The sequence below is a fragment of the Salvelinus sp. IW2-2015 genome, linkage group LG26 (genome assembly GCF_002910315.2).
Source record: "Salvelinus sp. IW2-2015 linkage group LG26, ASM291031v2, whole genome shotgun sequence".
In the NCBI taxonomy this organism is placed as follows: Eukaryota; Metazoa; Chordata; class Actinopteri; order Salmoniformes; family Salmonidae; genus Salvelinus; species Salvelinus sp. IW2-2015.
In genome coordinates this window covers 2,851,194-2,871,198 of record NC_036866.1, presented here as the reverse complement: position 1 = coordinate 2,871,198, position 20,005 = coordinate 2,851,194, and the positions used below count along the sequence as shown (strand labels likewise).

The following is a 20,005-nucleotide window of genomic DNA, read 5'->3' as shown; positions in this document are numbered from 1 at the left end:
CTCCTGCCAAATGTATGACCATATTAGAGACAGATATTTCCCTCAGATTACACAGACCCACAAAGAATTCGAAAACAAACCCAATTTTGATAAACTCCCATATCTATTGTGTGAAATACCACAGTGCGCCATCACAACAGCAAGATGTGTGACCTGTTGCCACAAGAAAAGGGAAACCAGTGAAGAACAAACACCATTGTAAATACAACCCATATTTATGTTGATTTATTTTCCCTTTTGTACTTTAACTATTTGCACATCGTTACAACACTGTATATAGACATAATATAACATTTGAAATGTTTTTATTGTTCTGGAACTTGTGAGTGTAATMTTTAATATAAWWWWWWWMMTYTTGWTTATTTTACTTTTYTTTATCATCTACTTCACTTGCTCTGGCAATGTAAACATATGTTTTCCATGCCAATAAAGCCCCTTAAATTGAATTGAAATTGATATGGAATGAAGGTTTGCGGAAAACAAACACACTAGTAGTGACCAGTCATTAGCTGCACAAGTTAGTCCGCACACCACACACACACACACACCACAACACACACACACACACCACACACACACTACCACACACACACAACACACACACACACCACACACCACACACACGACACACACCACAACACACACACACACCACACACACACACACACACACCAACACCACACACAGCTGATTGTCCATTGTAGATATCATACTGTCCATAAATGGAACCTTGTTCCTCTGTAGAGCAGCTAGTGTTCCATGATAGAATGCTACTGTCCTAAATACGGAATTTGTTCCCTATGTAGACACTGTGTCCATGTAAGATGCATTGAACTGGCCTAAATGAACCTCTTTTGCTATGTAGACAGCTGTGTCCCATGTAGAATGCCATACTGTCCCAAATGTCTGCTCTGAAATTCTACACACATTTCATTCCATTAACACAATTATGCCAAGTTACAAAGCTCATAGGTCCGTTAATAGTAGTGCACTATATAAGGAATAGCTCATATGAGTCCTGGTTAATAGTAGTGCACTATATAAGGAATAGCTCATATGAGTCCTGGTTAATAGTAGTGCACTATATAGGGAATAGTAGTGCACTATATAAGGAATATCTCATATGAGTCCTGGTTAATAGTAGTGCACTATATAGGGAATAGGGTGCCATTTTGGACGGAGCCAAGGTCTTACCTCCCGGGGTTTGAGGTCGTGACCTATAGCCTCTCGATAGTACTCCACGTTCTCTGTCATAAACTCGTCCCCCTCGTGGAACAGCAGGTAGGACTGGGCACACTCCAAGGCCTCCTCAACCATGTTAACTGGAGAGACAGAGAGATAAAAAGACATTATGAAACAGACAGTAGTGTTTTGTTTTGTTCTGTTGTATTGTTTGGCAACGTTGTGAGGTTCTTGTGTCGATAAAGCTTGTTTGAATTGAAAACGGTATTGAATATTGAAATTGACTGGAGACAGAGTGAGAGAAAGTGCACATTATCAGGTAGATATCGATATTACTGTGTTYTGTTGCTTTGGCGACACTGGCTTGTTCCTACTGTGCCAATAAAGCTGAACATTGAAAATGGAATTGAATACTGAAATTGAAAGAAGGGGGTAAGGAGTGAGAGAAAGAGAGCGAGATGAACAAAGAGTGAGAGAGAAAAATGATCAATAGAATTAGGTGTGAGGACCTGTCACCACACRTCAGACTCCCTCCCTGAACTACCCTGTAAGCCTGCATCCCCAATGGCATTCRGTTCCCTATAGAGTGCACTAATGTATATTGATAGTTTTGCTACTTATTCTGCACTGTTGAGGAAGAGTTTTCCCACTCATACAGGTCAGCAGAGACAAAGCCACATGTAACAAAGCCCCCTAGGCCGAGGATGAGATGTGTGTCTGGAGCTTTTGGAAGTCTAGCAGCTGAACATTCCAGAACCATGAGCACACTGGAGCAAGACGCTAGAGCAGTGACAAGCAGTCGGGGGCTGGGTGAGATAGTGGAAACACAGACACGCACCCCCACACACCCCCACTGCTGCTCCAGGCTAGGAGAGAACTGGGACTGGGGAGGATGGCTGGTGGGACTGACTAGGTGTGAGGAGGACGTGCAGTATATCTGCTGTATCTAAAGATTTTACAGCGAGTAGTGACTTGCTAGTAACACACACTGTACACCCCCCCCCCACACACACACACGTGCGCTTTACTAGCTTGTAGAGCAGCTTGGCTCTGAAACCACTTCTTGGAGGGGCAGAGGCAGCGAGTGTTTCTGTGGTCAGCACGTCTCCTCAGGTTCCCCTGGTTCCCGGGTCTTAAACAGCGAGGGGCTTTCAGGCCATAAAAACAACAATGTCACCGCACGGATCATTGAGGAAACAGCTTCCCGCAGAGCAATGAGAGGCTGCTGAGTGAGGAGACTTGTCTTTTTAACAAGCGATTAGAGACTTGATGGATGACTGCACATTCTCTCTCTTTCTCTCAATTTCCATTTTAACAATTTAAAAATGTTTATTGGCATGACATGAAACATTGCAACAATAGACAATAAAACACTTTTTGGAACATTTAAGACACAATTGCTCTTTTTTCTCAATCTGTCTCTCTCTCTTTACCTCTCTCCCCCATGTAAAAGTTAGACATATACTTTAAACTTAAACCCCATACGATCTCAAAGGGTGACAAGGCCTTTGCATTTAAACCGGACTGAAAATCTATCCTTTGCCTCGAAAGTCCAGCCTGCTATAGACTCAGCGTTGACAGTGACTCACTGTCAACAGCATAGAGATCCTATTAAATAACTCATTATATGGTTAACGGCATCTCCCACAGTCTCCAAGTAACATCAACTGTAGAGCCTTGCAGAGCTTTACACGGTATTCACACAGTATTCACACGGTATTCACACGGTATTCCCCCGTTATTCACACAGTATTCACACAGTATTCACACAGATGTGTCCCAAATGGTACCCTGTTCTTTATATAGGGAATAGTGCACTATATAGGGAAGAAGACACAGTAAGTGCCGCTGTTGGGAATGATTCATTGAGCTCTGTTTTTCCTAGAATCCCATGATCCACTTGGTTTATTAGACATATGGTGCAGGGGCATTAGACATGATCTGATGAGCTCATAAGTATTCATCACATCGTATTTTCCCTCCTTCTCTCCGCTGCTGTGCTGTCCTGCCAACCCGTCCCTCCCTCGAACGTCTGATCTACATGCTGTGCTGTCCTGCCAACCCATCTCTCTCTCRCTCTAACGTCTGATCCCCAATCAGRCCAGACTGTCCCAAATGGCCCCCTATTCCCTATTTAGGCACCCTATTTCCCTATGGACTCTGGTCAAAAGTAGTGCACTATACAGTGAATAGGATGCCATTTAGGATAAAGACAAAGGCTGGATGCCTATTATAATATATGCCATTTAGCATATATTATCCAGTTTTTATCCAGAGAGACTTACAGTCATGCGTGCATACATTTTTAGATACGGACACCAGATAATGGATTCATGTTGCTGAATGAGTTTGAGTGGAACAGTGTGTGGTTCCCTACTGAGGTGTGGTCCTGGTCTGTTGGGTGTTGATTGTGTAGGCCTGTACTCACAAAACATCACAGATTAGGAGTGCTGTCCATTCATTCCAATCTAAAAGGCTAAACTGATCCTAGATCAGCACTAACTCGGAGAAGCTTTATGAATACAGTTCCTAGTCTTTCTCCACAGCTCTTTGTGATTTCCTCTCTTTGAGGGCTCTTTCAAAAATGTCTGTGACCGGGCATTTCCCAGCTCTCTGTGTGAGTCATCAGGTGAATACTTATCTAATTAAAGACGGGTGTGGGTGTGTTAGTCAATCAACAAAAGCCTGTACACACGGCAACCCTCCAGGATGAGGGTTGGCCACCCCTGTAGTCTGAACACCACACCCTGTCTGCAAGCAAGGTCAAGTAGGGTGAAGTAAGGTAATACTCATGCTGGTAGTAGGTGAACTTCAGGTAATCGTAATAACCTATATCCCAAATGCCACCCTATTCCCTATATAGTGCACTACTTTAGACCAGGGTCCAAATGGCTCTGGTCAAAAGTAGTGCAATATATAGGGAATAGGGTGCCATTTTGGACGCATTGATAGTCTAGAGTTGCAGTAGGGCAGAGTAAGGTTCAGTAAGGTACAGTAAGGTACAGTAGGGCAGAGTAAGGTACAGTAGGGCAGAGTANCTCGCTGACAGTCTACTCTCTCGCTGATAGTCTACTCTCTCGCTGATAGTCTACTCCCTCGCTGATAGTCTACTCCCTCGCTGATAGTCTACTCCCTCGCTGATAGTCTACTCCCTCGCTGATAGTCTACTCCCTCGCTGACAGTCTACTCTCTCGCTGACAGTCTTACTCTCTCGCTGATAGTCTACTCTCTCATTGATAGTCTGTGTATTGGTTCATTTGATGTCCAGCCCATGTTTGTATTTGTTGCCCTCACACATTGGAGAAAAAAGCCTGATGTTATCAATAAATCATATTTCAATTCTTTAGGAGAGGCAGTATTTTTGATTTCATGATGCTGTGGTGTAACGTTACTGTATCGTTCACTGATGTCAGGCTGGAGGGGCTGGAGGCAGGAGTTCAGTCAGTGGAGAGGACAGGAGCCAATTGGATAGTGGCGATAGTGGTGGTAGTGGTGATAGTGAGGGTGATAGTGATAGTAGTGATGATAGTGGTGGTAATGGTGATAGTGAGGGTGATAGTGATAGTAGTATTGGTAGTGGTGATGGTGATAGTGATGGTAGTGGTGATAGTGTGGGTGATAATGATGGTAGTGGTGATAGTGAGGGTGATAGTGATAGTAGTCGTGATGGTAGTGGTGGTGGTGATAGTGATGGTAGTGGTGGTAGTGATAATAGTGGTGATAGTCATGGTAGTGGTGATAATGATGATAGTGGTTGTGATAGTGATGATAGTACTGTATTATGAAGCCAAGATCAATGATAAAAAGTTTGAAGTACTGTAAATTAATTTATGAGCAGATTAACTCCTTCTTTCATTGAATGAGATGGTTTATTCATCACAAAAACATTTGACGTTGGCAATTATTTTAATGATTACTTTATTGGCAAAGTGGGTAAATTTAGGCACAAATTGCCAACATGAGCCATCGTACTCATGTATAAAAAAACGAATAATGAAAGAAAAGCATTGTTAGTTAGAATGTTGTAAAGTTATTGTGGGAGAGGTGGAAAAATGATTGTTATCGATCAATAATGACAAACCTCCTGGCATTGACAACTTAGATGGAAAGCTACTGAGGATGGTAGCTGACTCCATAGCCACTCCTATCTGTCATATCTTTAATCTGAGCCTAGAGGAAAGTCTTTGTCCACAGGCCTGGAGGGAAGCCAAAGTAATTCCGCTACCCAAGAGTGGTAAAGTGGCCTTTACTGGTTCTAACAGCAGACCTATCAGCTTGCCGCCTATCAGCTTAGCAAACTGTTGGAAAAAATTGTGTTTGAGCAAATATAATGCTATTTCCCTGTAAACAAATTTACAACAGACGTTCAGCATGCTTATAGAGAAGGGCACTCAACATGTACTGCACTGACACAAATGACTAATGATTGGTTGAAAGAAATGAATAAGAAGAAGATTGTGGGAGCTGTACTGTTAGATTTCAGTGCAGCCTTTGATATTATTGATCATAACCGGTTGTTGAGAAAACCTATGTGTTATGGCTTTTCAACCTCTGCCATATCGTGGATTCAGAGCTAACTATCTAATAGAACTCAAAGGGTTTTCTTTAATGGAAGCTTCTCTAATGTCAAACGTGCAAAGTGTGGTGTACCACAGGGCAGCTATCTAGGCCCTCTTCTCTTAGTTTTTACCAATGATCTGACACTGGCATTAAACAAAGACTGCGTGTCCATGTATGCTGATGATTCAACCATATACGCATCAGCAACCACAGCTAATGAAGTCACTGAAACCCTTAACAAAGAGTTGCAGTCTGTTTTGGAATGGGTGGCCAGTAATAAACTGTTCCTGAACATCTCTAAAACTAAGAGCATTGTATTTGGTACAAATCATTCCCTAAATTTTAGACCTCTGAAGCTGAATCTGGTAATGAATGATGTGGCTGTTGAACAAGTTGAGGAGACTAAATTACTTGGTGTTACCTTAGTTTGTAAATTGTCATGGTCAAAACATATAGATTAAATTGTTGTAAAGATGGGGAGAGGTCTGGCCGTAACAAAGAGATGCTCTGCTTTTTTGACACCACACAAAGCAAGTCCTGCAGGCTCTAGTTTTGTCTTATCTTGATTATTGTCCAGTCATATGGTCAAGTGCTGCAAAGAAAGACCTAGTTAAGCTGCAGCTGGTCCAGAACAGAGCGGCACGTTTTGCTCTTCATTGTAATCAGAAGGTTAATATTAATACTATGCATGCCAGTCTCTCTTGGCTAAGTTGAGTTGAGGAAAGACTGACTGCATCACTTCTTGTTTTTCTAAGAAACATGTGTTGAAAATTCAAATTTGTTTGCATAGTCAACTTACACACAGCAGTGAAGACACACATATCCCTGTGGCGTTAGGCTAGGCTATGCTAGTCAGCTTTTTTGATGGGGGGGATCCCGGATTCGGGTTTGTGACTCGTTAGAGGTTAACCCACCAGACATGCCACCAGGGGTCTTTTCATAGTCCCCAGGTCCAGAACAAATTCAAGAAAATGTACAGTATTATACAGAGCCATGAGTGCCTGGATCTCTGTTCCATCTCATATTGCTCAAGTGAACCATGTGACCTACTTGTTGTGTGTATGTACTGACATGTATGTGCAACTGATAGATGCACACACACACACTTCATGTCAATGTTTTTAAATGTATGTCAATTTTAAAGTATTTTGTCTGTAAATGTGTCGATAGGAACTGGTTCAGAGCAGAGGGGAATCCTACAAAGCAGGTTTAAAGGAGTTTGGTCAACTGAGTTCAACTTGGGATAACCAGGGGCAGGCTAACTCACGACTAACTCCACTTATCCTGAATTAAATGACTAAGCTGCGAGTTGAGGACCAATGAAATCAGATTCCTTCCCTCTTGCAAAGATTGTGTCATCATCCACTTCATTTGAGGAAGACAACTGACTAAATATTTTATTAATCAAATGGGTTTTTCTGTGTAAAAAAAATGGAATGTTAAAATATATCACATTACACATTTAGTAATGACAGAATGCATTTTAAATTTCACTCAAAAGTAACACATTTGATTGAATAAAATGATAAAAAAATATTAATCGAGTGAGGAACAAAAAGGTGCTTGCGCATTGATAAGCACACCAACGGTAAGTAATAAAATAAAGACAGCACTTCTAAAAAACCTATTTCACACCACAGCCTGTTGAATTTGGAAGATAACTTTTCTTTCATTTTGATTTTGGCACCAATGGAAAATGTGCCACTGACTCGCCCATGGATGGATGTTTCAGCATTGTCTCAATGAAGAGTTCTGACTCTCTCATGGATGGATGTTTCAGCATTGTCTCAATGAAGAGTTCTGACTCGCCCATGGACTGATGTTTCAGCATTGTCTCAATGAAGAGTTTCAACTGACATTATAAGCGTGCTCATTGGTTCGCCTGTCACTCCGCGCATTGGCACTGCTCTCTTTCTCAGCACGCTAAATTGACAGAGAATTTGGGTACAAGATTTTTTGACCTAGACTATGGTTGCGTACATTCCCATTGCCACCATGCACACTCTCTCGTTACCACCTGTCAGACCTATGGTCTAGAAGGGTTCGCTAGCAAGGAGGACGGAGATTACAATATTAACCGTCCCTAAAGTCGGATGGAAGGCTGAATAATGGAATTGTGTGAACATATTTTTTGTTGTGGCCGCTATGTTACAAGCACAGCCTAATGACACGCTACCTACGCTGTTTGTCCTCAACATGCATAAGTCCCATCGTTACCCTCTGCCCGAACTCTCGAAATCAGGTAAGCTTAACGGTTCCTTGAATGGTGTCTGTGGGTACTGGCCAGTGGCACAAAACCTCGAATACATCACAAGTGCTTTTCGTTTTTACGGCTCGAAAGTTGTTACGTGGCGGTACATACTTAGGAGGAGCAAATACTGCTAATTCACCTAATTTCGTCACACGCCTTTCAGTTTGTTCATTTGTCTTGTTTGGTTGTTGGGGTCACTGAACGAGGACCCTAAAACACTGATATCCAGCCTGTTTTTGTGTGTTTGGCGGCTCAGTTAGAGAACTGGACAGCAACTTTTGAATCATCAGGATACTTTTTTGTGGTGCCTTGGAAGTGCCTTACTGGGACATATCTCGAATTTGTTTTCGTTGGCATGGGGTGTGTTGGGGATCACATGGTAGGACAAAATCTGGAATCAGGTGTTTTTGTGGGCCTCTAGCTGGGGTCACATATAGGAGGACAAATGAATGATCAGCGTGGTTTTGGGTGTTGCAAGATCAGTGTTTTGGTTGGCTTCCACACTGGAGGACCAAACTGGAATCAGTGTGTTTGTGGTGTTCTGGGAATCATCGGTACGGACAAACTCGAATCGTGTGTTTTTGCTGAGTGTTTGGGGTCACTGGCGGACACTGAACATGTTGGTGTGACTGACACGCCGTCAATACATGGTGGTTTTGTGGTTGTTGGGGGTCACTGGAAGGACAAACTGGAATCAGGTTGGTTTTCTGGGGTGTTGGGGTCACTGGAGGACAAACTGAATCAGGTGGTTTTGGGGTTACTGGAGGACCGTAGTTGGGATACACTGGTCTAAGATAGTTAAGGAGCACGTCATACAGATCCCATGAGGCTATGCATGTGCAGTCGTACACACACATACACACACGGCTAACACAGTATCCCACCACAAACACACACCATTCACTAAGGAGGAATGCGTGAAGTACACATTACACTCCGTCTGTGTTGTTTATAACAATTCATATGTTACCTTGAAACACCCTCTGGACTAGCAATTAGATTTTCCTGCACTCATCTCCACCCTTTTAGAGTTCTTTTCAACATGTTCAGTGGTCTGTTGGATCACTTAGCCAAAGAGTAACTTGTGGCTATAACACTGTTTTGAAACGACAATACCAGGATATTACACAGGAAAGGCCAAGAACCACAATATGTTTCAGGAGTCATTGGTGTATCAAGTCTTGCATGACATTTTCTTTGAGCGGCCAACAGAGATGAAGGGAGGTACCTTCAAAATGAGCTCTGCCATAAAGCAGTCCAGGTGGAAAAATCATTTATCTGATAAAAGGATCCTCGAGGAGGTAATTTACGGTAAGTAGCTCTCCTTGAAAATGAATGGCACAACCACATGAGATATGGCGTAYGGATAAATTGCTGTTAAATAGTTTACCGGTACTCCCTTCAAAATGAAATAGCAGTCCATTTATTTGAACATTCATGTTGTTTTGACCTCATAATATGAAAAAATGTAACAATTTCCAAAGCAAGGGAGTAGTTTGTCAAATCAATCAASATTCTGTTTGCAAGAATGTCTCAGCTAATTCTTCTTAATCTGAGCAAATGTTGACCCAACCATGGCAGCCATCTCAAACTTCACCTCATTCAAATATGTTGTAATCTATGACTAATCTTAAACACTAAAAGTGTGACATCAAAAACAAGTCAGTACTTCATTTCTAGAGTTGGGAGAAAAGTCATGATAAAAATAAAATAAAAAGTCTGTACGCCATATCAAAACACTTCACCAAGAGAAGTTTCTCATCCTACATTAAAGCTACACTTCCATAACATGATAAGTTGCTGTTTTAACTCAAGGCTGTGTTTCTCTGAGGGGGAGAATTACATTTTGCACCAGGGGCTTGTAAACAATGTTAACCACSGCTGGAAGAAGAGAGCTCTGTTTTGAGTCCAGCTTCACCCCTTCTCTTAGCTGTAAAACATAAACATCAACTACTAAAGCAGACGCTTTCAAGTCATTTKAAATGTACAAAATAACTGTAGAAATTCTAATGTATCTATATGTATAGACTATTGACTTCAAAATGAAAGCTAGACAGTCAGGGMTATCAAAAATGCCAAAAGTGATGAATAGAGGACAAATTTGGGCAAATTTTGACGGCGAGGCAATATAACCAATTTTAAGTGGGGCCCTCTGGACCTCGGTAAAGACCAAATATGGCCTGCGAGGCAAAATGAGTTTGACACCTCTGACCTAAGGTGTTCTGGTCTGGCACTGTGGAGCCACACTCAGCACACAGAACAAGCAGCTCACATCCATACAATGCAGAAACTGAGGCCAAAACAGACACTTTGATAAAGGCCCTTTCGCTCCTGTGATCAGAACTACACTGCTGATCTATACAGACAGAACTTTGAAAAACTTAATGCCATTGGCATGAAAGTGTGCAAACAATCTCATCTTTCTTAGCTCTTATGTGTTACTCAATGGATTATTTTTCATTGCTTTCACAATGAGTTTGTGCTTGTTATAAGATTCAGTAAATCACCAGCAAATTTGTTGGCAATATGGTATACCAGTATATTCATGGGCCAGTATAAATTTTATGGAGAGTAGCCCAGTGCACTCTCGGTACATACATTCCTAAACACATATTGTAAGGGAATTTTGGGAGAAACTTGATTAAACTATGATATTATTAAAATGTATAGATAATGGCATTAAAATTATATTGAATGTATCCACTTTTAGATTTAGTTATTAAAAAAAAATCTGAAGAAGCTGTTTCCCTCAAAAGCTGGTGAAAATACTTTTTTTTTGTTTATTGCTGTAGTCATGCCATTCCAGTTCAACAATACCCACAAATGTTCTATGTTTGGTACTAGTGAAACATGTTCCATAGTTTCTTAATACGTCCAAAGCATTACACGGAACCCAAACCGACTCGTGCCATGCCGCCATCGGCGCTATCGTGCATAAAATGTATTTTGTCCCCCTACAAACAAACGCGATCCAAGACACGCAGGTTTAAAATATCAAAACAACTCTGAACCAATACGATTAATTTGGACAGGTCAAAAAAGCATAAACATGTATGGCAATTTAGCTAGTACTTCTCTTGCTAGCTAATTATGTCCTATTTAGGCTAGCTTGCTGTCAGCCTAATTTGTCCTGGGATTATAAAACATTGAGTTGTTATTTTACTCTAAATCACAAGGTTCCTCTACTCCGACAATTAATCCACACAAAACGGCCAACGAATCTTCAGTCATCTCTCCTCCTTCCGGCTTTTTCATCTTTGAAACGTTATATGTGATTGGCATCTAGAACTTTTCATGTATTACCACGACGACCGGCAAAACAGTTCGTCTTTCAATCACCATGTGGGTATAACCAATTGAGTAGATGGCACCCTTGGGTACCTGCTTCTATAAACCAATGAGAGATGGGAGAGCAGGACGTCAGCTATCTGCGTCCAAGAAATAGAAAGAGTTCATTTAAGCCCTTGGCATCGCAGACGCTCGTTGGCGCAATAATTGAATAACATGGATTTAAAATTTTATTGCGACGCTCGCGCACGCGAACATGTCTGTCAGCAAGTTAATACTTGTGAGTAAAGCGTGTTGTATGGACACTTATTTGGAGAACTGTATTGAAATGGGAATTATAGAGTACAGATAAGCTTTTGATTTCAATTGAATCAGATTCTATTTGATATTAGAGACAATGTCATTAATAGTTCTACCACTAGAGGTCACTTACTCCTTTCAGCGATATTCTGAGTCCATCGAGTGAGACCACAGTATCCAACGTTTCATTGGGGGAAGAGGAAAAAAATAGTGAATTATTTAATCATACACATAAAGCTAGGTCCAGTGTATTATAGTATTCACCACTCAATGTCACAATTCTTACATTTTATTAAGCTAAGATATATTAGAGCTATGTTAGCTCTGGGAAGAGCATCCAAGAGTGGAACAGGGGTTGTTCAACGGTCATTGCAAGCCTTGGCCTAGATTAATCATGCCAAACCCGATGAACAGAAAATGTTCAGTGTGCATACTCACAGCACCATACAGCCTGTTGCAGCCTTCAATGTCGTTCTTGCTCATCTGGGGGCCTCGCCGAAAACACATTGTTTTGGATGGCATCCATGTGGGCGTTGTTCTTGGAGAAGGCATACCTAACCACACAAGATCACAAAGCAAACACAATTTAGACCTACTCAACAATGTCCACTGCTGAAGCTACAGTTATATCTTGGCCTTAATGAAAGGACACTGAGGAAGGTATGGGACGTCTTAAATAAAAAACGATATGTGCACACTGGACTTCCTTTTCTCCTGCTCCTGATTCCTGCACCTCCCCCTTTAAGGATGCTCTTAACACCTTGTCAGGTTGGCGATCTTGTGTAAGTGGTACTTCATGTTCATAGAGCTGATAGCTGTGTTTCCACCCCACTTTATGAGCAAGATCAATCAAGGTTACAATATAAAATAGAAATGAACAACAATAGATAACGAAAGAACAACTCTATATCCTATAGATACTCAAACAGCCTCATAAAACAAAAAAAGCAGGCTTGCTGAACAAGTATACGCAGGCCCCAAAAATATTACAATTTAACAAAAATCCAGTCTTTTGTTAGAATTAGCCGTTAGAGATAGAGGCGGTTCTTATCATGTAAAGTGAAGTCAATTAAATGGAAACAGGAGAAATGCATGGTATCGACCATCAATTATGTTCTCCCATAACATGCGATGTTTGTCAAGGTCGCTGCGGTCTGCCTCGTGGTTAAAAGCCCAGGCATGGAAGCTCATGCTGGACGGTGCTGTGGGTACAGGCAGCCCTGGACGGCAAGGACACAGTCTGGGTGTACCCTGACGGCCAACATAGGAGTAGCATCTTGGGAGAAGAGCAGAGGGTCAAGTGCACCAATCCAATGCCAGAAGTAGGCCTACCCTAATCATCTAGGTCATTGAGGTTTAAGAAACGCTCAGCGGATAATGTTTATAAGAATAAAATGGTGGGATCACCTGACAGTGCAGCGTTTGCTCAAAAAACCAAATATGCATGGATATGATCTCAAAGAAATTCAACTACGTATGTTTGATGGATATTCGAATTGTTTAATCATGTTATGGAAATTTAGGCTCAACCCGCTGCGAGACTCAATGCTGAGGTAGTCCCTCTCGCTTCTGGCACGGAAAAGCGGACGCAGTGGTTCGCGAAGGAGCAAGAAACCACGCTGGTGATGACTATCTCACGAGATGCTGTTCATAGAGATCAAATTAAACAACAAGAGATAGGGAAAATGATGTAGTGAAATGATTGTATTGCTTGTACAATATCTCAACATACAAAAGCAACATTTACAGAAGTGTTGCATGACCATAGGCCTCCAGATTCTTCCATCACTGTACTTTTGCCACAGACCACCGGGGCGGTGCAGGGTTTAGCATTCTTCCAGAGGCATGGCAATCACCCATCAGAGTAGCTCATCGCCTCGCGGCTTGGGTAAAGACATGCCGAGAACAGGTACTCTGGGTGCTAGTCCCAAATAATTAATCTGCATTCTCTTTATTCCTTGAGCATTGAACCAACTTACTGAGTCTCTGTCGGCTCTGCAGCAGCTCACCAACAGAAGCTAGTAGAGTGTCTTCTCCACAACATTCTTCTGTGAAGAAAGAACATAGAGCTGTTAAGTCTGCTTAAATCATGGACATGACATTTTTGTATTATTAATGCTTGGTAATGTAAATACATATTAAAGTAACAGTAAGTATATGAACTCATTGAAGAAGCCACAATACATGAATATACATTTGAAGCTCAAAAGTATTGGGACATGACACATTTTTTCTTGTTTTGGCTCTGTACTCCAGCATTTGGATTTGAAATGATACCATGACTATGAGGTTAAAGTGCAGACTGTCACTTTCATGAGGTATTTTCACCATGTCACAAAGAGTATATCCCCCAGACATGCTAACGTCTCACCATTACAAATAACGGAGCCTAGCATTTTGGGGGGTTATATATTTTGTGCGGTCTAACTTTCGTGACTCATCATTATTACACGATCATTCAGGATATCTTAATCAGCGGATCACTACATTAATGTATAAAGTGTTTAGAAACAATTTATGTTATACAATAAAGTGACTCCAAAATACACAATACATTATTTACCATTAATTTCTATTGGCACAAAAAAATCTAAACACAACAAAACAACAGCAAATGCATGCAAACAAATGTGTTAGAGTCACACGCTTTCAAGTGTGTGTCTAAATATGGACCCAAATACTTATAATACACATAATAGACTTGGACAAAAAAAGTGCTGTAATTTCTAACGGTTCTCCCATATGAATGAAAACTACCCTCAAATTAAAGCGGACAATATCCCACGCTAACCTCACTTAGACATGTATTAATTCAAATTCAAAAAGCTGGAGATATAGCCAAAACTTAATACCATTGGAGCATTATTGCATGTAATATTTTTAAGTCCCAATGTTACTGGGGCCAATTAGTCCTAGTGTTACTTAATAGCGTTACTGTGCGATTGAGTTGGGAGCAAAGCAGCGATCTTATGCAGAGGTAGCTTCGTATCCTGTTCCCACTCAACCTCAGTCCAGTTGCCTCAACCCAGCAGAGGACCACCAGCATTCAGGGCAGGAACCCACCAGGAAACTCAACACAAACATTGGCCAAGCAAAGACTGTAGGTAAATACAACCATATAGGGACATCCTAAAACCAGCCATATAGTCATTAAGCTCACACACCATACAGTATAACACTGAGCACGTGCTTCACCTTAGAGCCTCCGAGAAGAATGGGTCAAATGGAATAGTAGCTCGTTTTATTTCTCTGCTCAGAAATACAGCTAGATATAATAACAGACCACAAAATAAGGTGAATATGGCACAAATATATGCTGAAGTAAGGAAATGTCACTATTGAGGTCAAGGTTGCGCACGTCATGTGGAAATTCGCAGGAACTCCTTGAAACGTGTGTGAAACATACATAGTGTGAGGTGTGCATGTAAACATTTTGTACCATGACATCATATCATGGCTAAATATGGTTGACCTGAGGTGTTCCAACACGTGTGCCCTTCTCTGTGTGTCGATCTACCTTTATCAGATGCTATAAGTAATTCAATTAATGAAGCCTCTTATTTAAAAAGTTAGAATTTTTCTGTCTCTTTCATCGCATTTTTCATATCAGAAAAGTAGCTATACATTGAGGTGTTGACAGTGCTGTTAAAGTGCTAACAAAAAAATATTTTTGTAAATTTTCCTCTCATTGAAACAGAAATAAAAAATAAATCTAATACACAGTGACAATCTCAAAAGGCCTCTAAAAATTACTTTTTTTACAGCTGAGTAATTTAGCAGACGCTCTTATCCAAAGCAAGTTACAGAAGTGATGAATACGTTTTCGTCGCAATGGTCCCCTTGGAATCCAACCCACAACCCTTAGTTCAAGTGGCAGAAAAACCAACTAGCACAATAACATAGTGTGAAATCTTCTCATGAATATCTGCTTGCTCCGAAATTCTTTGTTGGCAGCCAAGCAGAACTCATTACCTGTCAGTGGTTTCTCATTCAACATAGATTATACATTACCTTGTGCAAGAGCTCCAGAAAGAGGCAGAATGTTGCAGAATCAGAATGGTTATTAAAAGTATGGATGGGGCTGAAAGTAGCCTAATATTTCTCCTTACGTTGTGGTTTATAGACTCACTCTATCTCTATGTGCCGGTTTAGTCATTAATGGTTGCCAACAAGACAGACTGGATAAGATTTTGAAGGTTGCCTTAAATTGGAACTTAAATTAAAATGTAAGGTTTCCAGCAAGGTCCTAAAAAGGGCAAAACGACACAATTATCCAAGTTTTTAAGAAATTGACCTAAAAATGATTTTTTTTTTTTAACACTTTACAATAAGATCTCCATTATAAAGGTTATCAAGGTTTGGAAGTTCCTTTGATTAACGGTTATTAATCTTTGTTAAAATGCATTATAAACATTAATAAATGGGTTATTAAATGCGTTATAAATTGCGTCAAATAGTGCGAAAGCCAAATAGTGAGCCACTATTTACCTCCAGCTATAATCATTTATGAAATACCACTTACAAATGCGTATTAATATTAACCCTTGTTGAATCATCATGCAACCTTGTTTTTTAATGTTGCACAGTTAAACAAAGTAATTTTCTCACTTTGTGTGTGATGAATGTTGCTCCCAGAACAGAAATGTTGTGTTAAGACCAATGGTCAAACTCCCATGATGTTTTGTCTGTGCCTCACGTTTTTGAAACTGCATGGGACACTATTTATTCCTCATGAATGAAGCTTCAGCGAAGATTCAACCATATTATCGGTTGGTCGCTGGTTTCAGAAGAAATTCCCCAATTTGTGAGCTCTGCCCATCGTTTGAAACACCCTGAAATAAAAGATGAAATCATGAACGTGCCCAAAAGTTGTTTCGACACTGACCATCATGTGTTTTAAATAAAGTTACATTAAAAAATAAAAATGTGAACAGTGTGTCTTTGATTGAAAATGGAGAGACAGTGTGCAGACACGAGGCCAGACAGAAGAGTTTGTGCAAAAGAGAAACTACTCTGAGCTAGCTAGAAATTTTAAGCTAGCTACTAGCATTAGGTTGAAACCTACAACGTCTTTTTGAATATAGAAATTCTGCTAACATTTTAGCCATGAGAAATCTTTGACCCCCGCGGGCCCTCGGCCACCCAAGGGACACACAACACTCCCCCCATTTCTTGTTTTTTTTTGTTGTGTGTTTTTTTTTTTGTTTTGTTATATAGTGAGCTAGCTAAGTAGATTTCACGTTTATGGCTAGGAGCTTCGCTAGCTAACATCCAACATACAGAATTTCCATGCGATTGTTTATCTAGTTTTTTGGGATTAGCACACTAGCTAGCTAGTATCTAACCCTTTGAACTCAGTACTGTCTAAGTAGGTAAGATGGTAAAATTAGCTAGCTGGCAATCTTTGTCAGGCACACTAGCTTGAGCTTGAGATTTTTGAGGTCAGTTCGTTTTGGTTCGGAGTATTACAAAAGAATCACGGTTTTTTCGATTTAGGGTTCGATTTATTTTTAGACATTTAATCACTATGCATTATGTGTGTTGAATGCTGAAACAACACTGCAATCAAACAATTAATACAAGTCCCATGATGGGTAGTGACTGCCCATTACTGTATCACCATAATTGTATTCACATACTTTAGTTGTTTATTTCATTACTTATAATTCATTCCAAGTCATTCTCATCTCTATAGAGCTGCTGCTTATGGCTGCTGGACAAAATCACTATTTTAGTAGTTTCTTTCAAAGTAAATAAGGCATACCTTATCAGAAAGTATTCAGACCCCTTGACTTATTCCACCATTTTTGTTACAGTTAAAGCCTTTAATTAAAATGATTAAATAAATACAAATCCTCAGGCAATCTTACAATAATACACGATAATGACAATAGCGAAAAACAGGTTTTTAGGAAATGTATCCAGACCCTTTGTTGTGAGACTCAAAATAGCTCAGGTGCATCCTGTTTCCATTGATCATCCTTGAGATTGTTTCTACAACTTTGATTGGGAGTCCACTGTTAAATTCACATTGATTTGGACATGATTTGAAAGCACACACCTGTCTGATTTAAAGTTCCCATAAGTCTACAGTGCATGTCATACAAAACACCCACATGAGGGTCGAAGGAGATTGTACTTAGAGCTCTCGAGGACAGGATGTGTCGAGCAACAGATCTGGGGAAAGGTACCAAATTATTTCGGCAACACTGCAAGTCCCCACGAGCACATGGCCTCATCATATTAAATGAAAGAATTTGCGGACCACCCAAGACTCTTTCCTACGAGCTGCCGGCCCAGCCAAACTGAGCCAATCGATGGAGAAGGCCTTGGTCAGGGGATGACCAAGAAACCCATTGATCACTCTGACAGAGCCCAGAGCTTCCTCTGTGGAGATGGGAGAACCTTCCATAAGTAACAACCATCCTGCAGCACTCCACCTATCAGCCTTTATGGTAGTGGCCAGACGAGAGCCACGCCTCAGACAAATGCACTGACGCCCGCTTGGAGTTGCCAAAAAAAGGCACCTAATGACTCACTCTCAGATCCAACTGTCTTGGCATGCACGAAACTCTAGGGTGATTTTTTTGGTTGATTGAAGTCAAGAATTTAACTCTTTTCGTGCGCTAGTTATCATGGTCCCAAGCTTCAGCTAAGAGGTTCTTCTCCACATGTCTCATTTTTCACTCCATCCCTCTGGAAATGGCGGTCCACCCTGACATCATCTCACTTATCTTCCTCTACTCATCTCCCCTTTTTGATTCTCTATTTCTCCCATAATCCTACATTTCCCTTTTTATCCTTAAACCCCTAACTCTCGCCCTCGTAATTCGCTTAATTCATCAGAAACCACCTTCTGCCTTCCTTCCCCTCTCTCTTTCTGTACAACACACAAGACTTTTCTCGAATCCCCACTCTCTCATCCAAATCCTCCAACTTCGCGACCTGGCAATCTCATCTCTCTTCCCAACAACGTTTCATCCTCCCTCTCTCCCCATTCGCCAAACCTCTCCCCTTTCTCCCCCACAGAAAGGTTCAGGCAACTTCCGTCCCCAAGCAGGTGGCGGATGAACAGCCTAGCGATAAACTATGACCAAACTATGCAAAACAGGAACTAGAATGTGATGACGAAGGCAAAATGATTCATGTGATATACTCCAAGAGAGGACAAGTCCATCCCAGAGTACCAAAACCCAGGGCCGAGGACCTTCAGGAATATCAGAGACCAATCTGACCAGGTCGCCGATAACCAGGTCGTGAGGAGTGAAGCGTGCCAATGATTCCTGTGACGCTTACGAAGCCCTCTAAAAGATGAGGGAGGTAAAGGCAATAAATAGGGCCAGTGAGTGAAAATAATTGCAATTTAGCGATTAACACTGGAGTGATAGAACTGGAGGATAGATGTTGCAGAAGATTTAATGTCAATAGAAGATACTGGGTGCAAAGGCAGCAAAAAAAAAAATAACAAGTATGGGGATGAGTAGTGATGGGCTATTACAGATTGGCTAGACATTGGGGCAGTTGATCTGTGAGCGGCTCTGACAGCTTGCGCTTAAAGTTTTAGTGAGGGAGATTATTGAGGCTCCCAGCTTTAACAGTGATTTTTGAAGGTGTCGTTTCACAAAGGCCAAAAAATTAGCAGGCAAAGAACGGGACCAGCGGACTAGGTACATACCAGGGCGTCACCAAGTACAACTAGGATCTTGGTGCTACTGATGTCAATGCATTTCAAGTGGGCGAGGTGTCGGTATAACACCTCCTTTGTAGTGTCTTGAACACTCATGTTAGGGATCGTACACAAGCCGACAGCAATCCCGAAGATACTGAGCGGTCGCTTGATAACACCTATAAAATGTATAGTGTGTCTAACACCTATTTGTCAGGCGGTGCCCGTCGATAACTCCTATGACGGATGTAGGGTGTCTACAACCTGTTCCTACTGGTCATTTGTATATTATGTATGGGGTTCCGGACCACTGAATGTAGACACGCATGAGCAGGTAGGAGAAGTGTATGATAGACAGTCGAGTGTAGTGTGCCTTACCGTAATGACACAGCAAGATACGTAGTAGTGTCTATAAAAACGTCTATATGTAGTTTATAACACCAGTGGAACCTTGCAGGTGAGATCTACAATTTGGGGGTAGGGTCTATAAATAACCTGGTATATGTAGGCACGCTATGTTGTGTCTTATACACCTATGTTATTCATATTGGTCTTCACGTTTTGTTTAAATATACTTTTATTTTACATTTTGTTTTACTTGAAATCAGAGTGGTTGCATTTGTTGGCTCTTGAAAGATTTCAACTCTTGTACTCTCTGGCATGCTAGGTGACTCACTCAGTTTGTTGACATGAATTAGACATACATGAATATGTAGTATGTGGTGTATAGACATACATGGAATATGTGTTGTGATGGA

The 20,005-nt window shown here is 41.0% G+C and overlaps 1 protein-coding gene across 1 annotated transcript in view; it reads right to left on the bottom strand.

The window, feature by feature from the left end:
* Positions 1–20,005, bottom strand: part of LOC111952665 (prolyl 3-hydroxylase 2-like) — a gene marked incomplete at its 5' end in the record, with an annotated part of 38,514 nt that overhangs the window by 16,190 nt on the left and 2,319 nt on the right. The window contains one exon of the mRNA XM_070435372.1: positions 1,195–1,322. Within this exon, the coding sequence (XP_070291473.1) occupies positions 1,195–1,322 (128 nt within the window). The remainder of the gene's footprint in view (positions 1–1,194; positions 1,323–20,005) is intronic.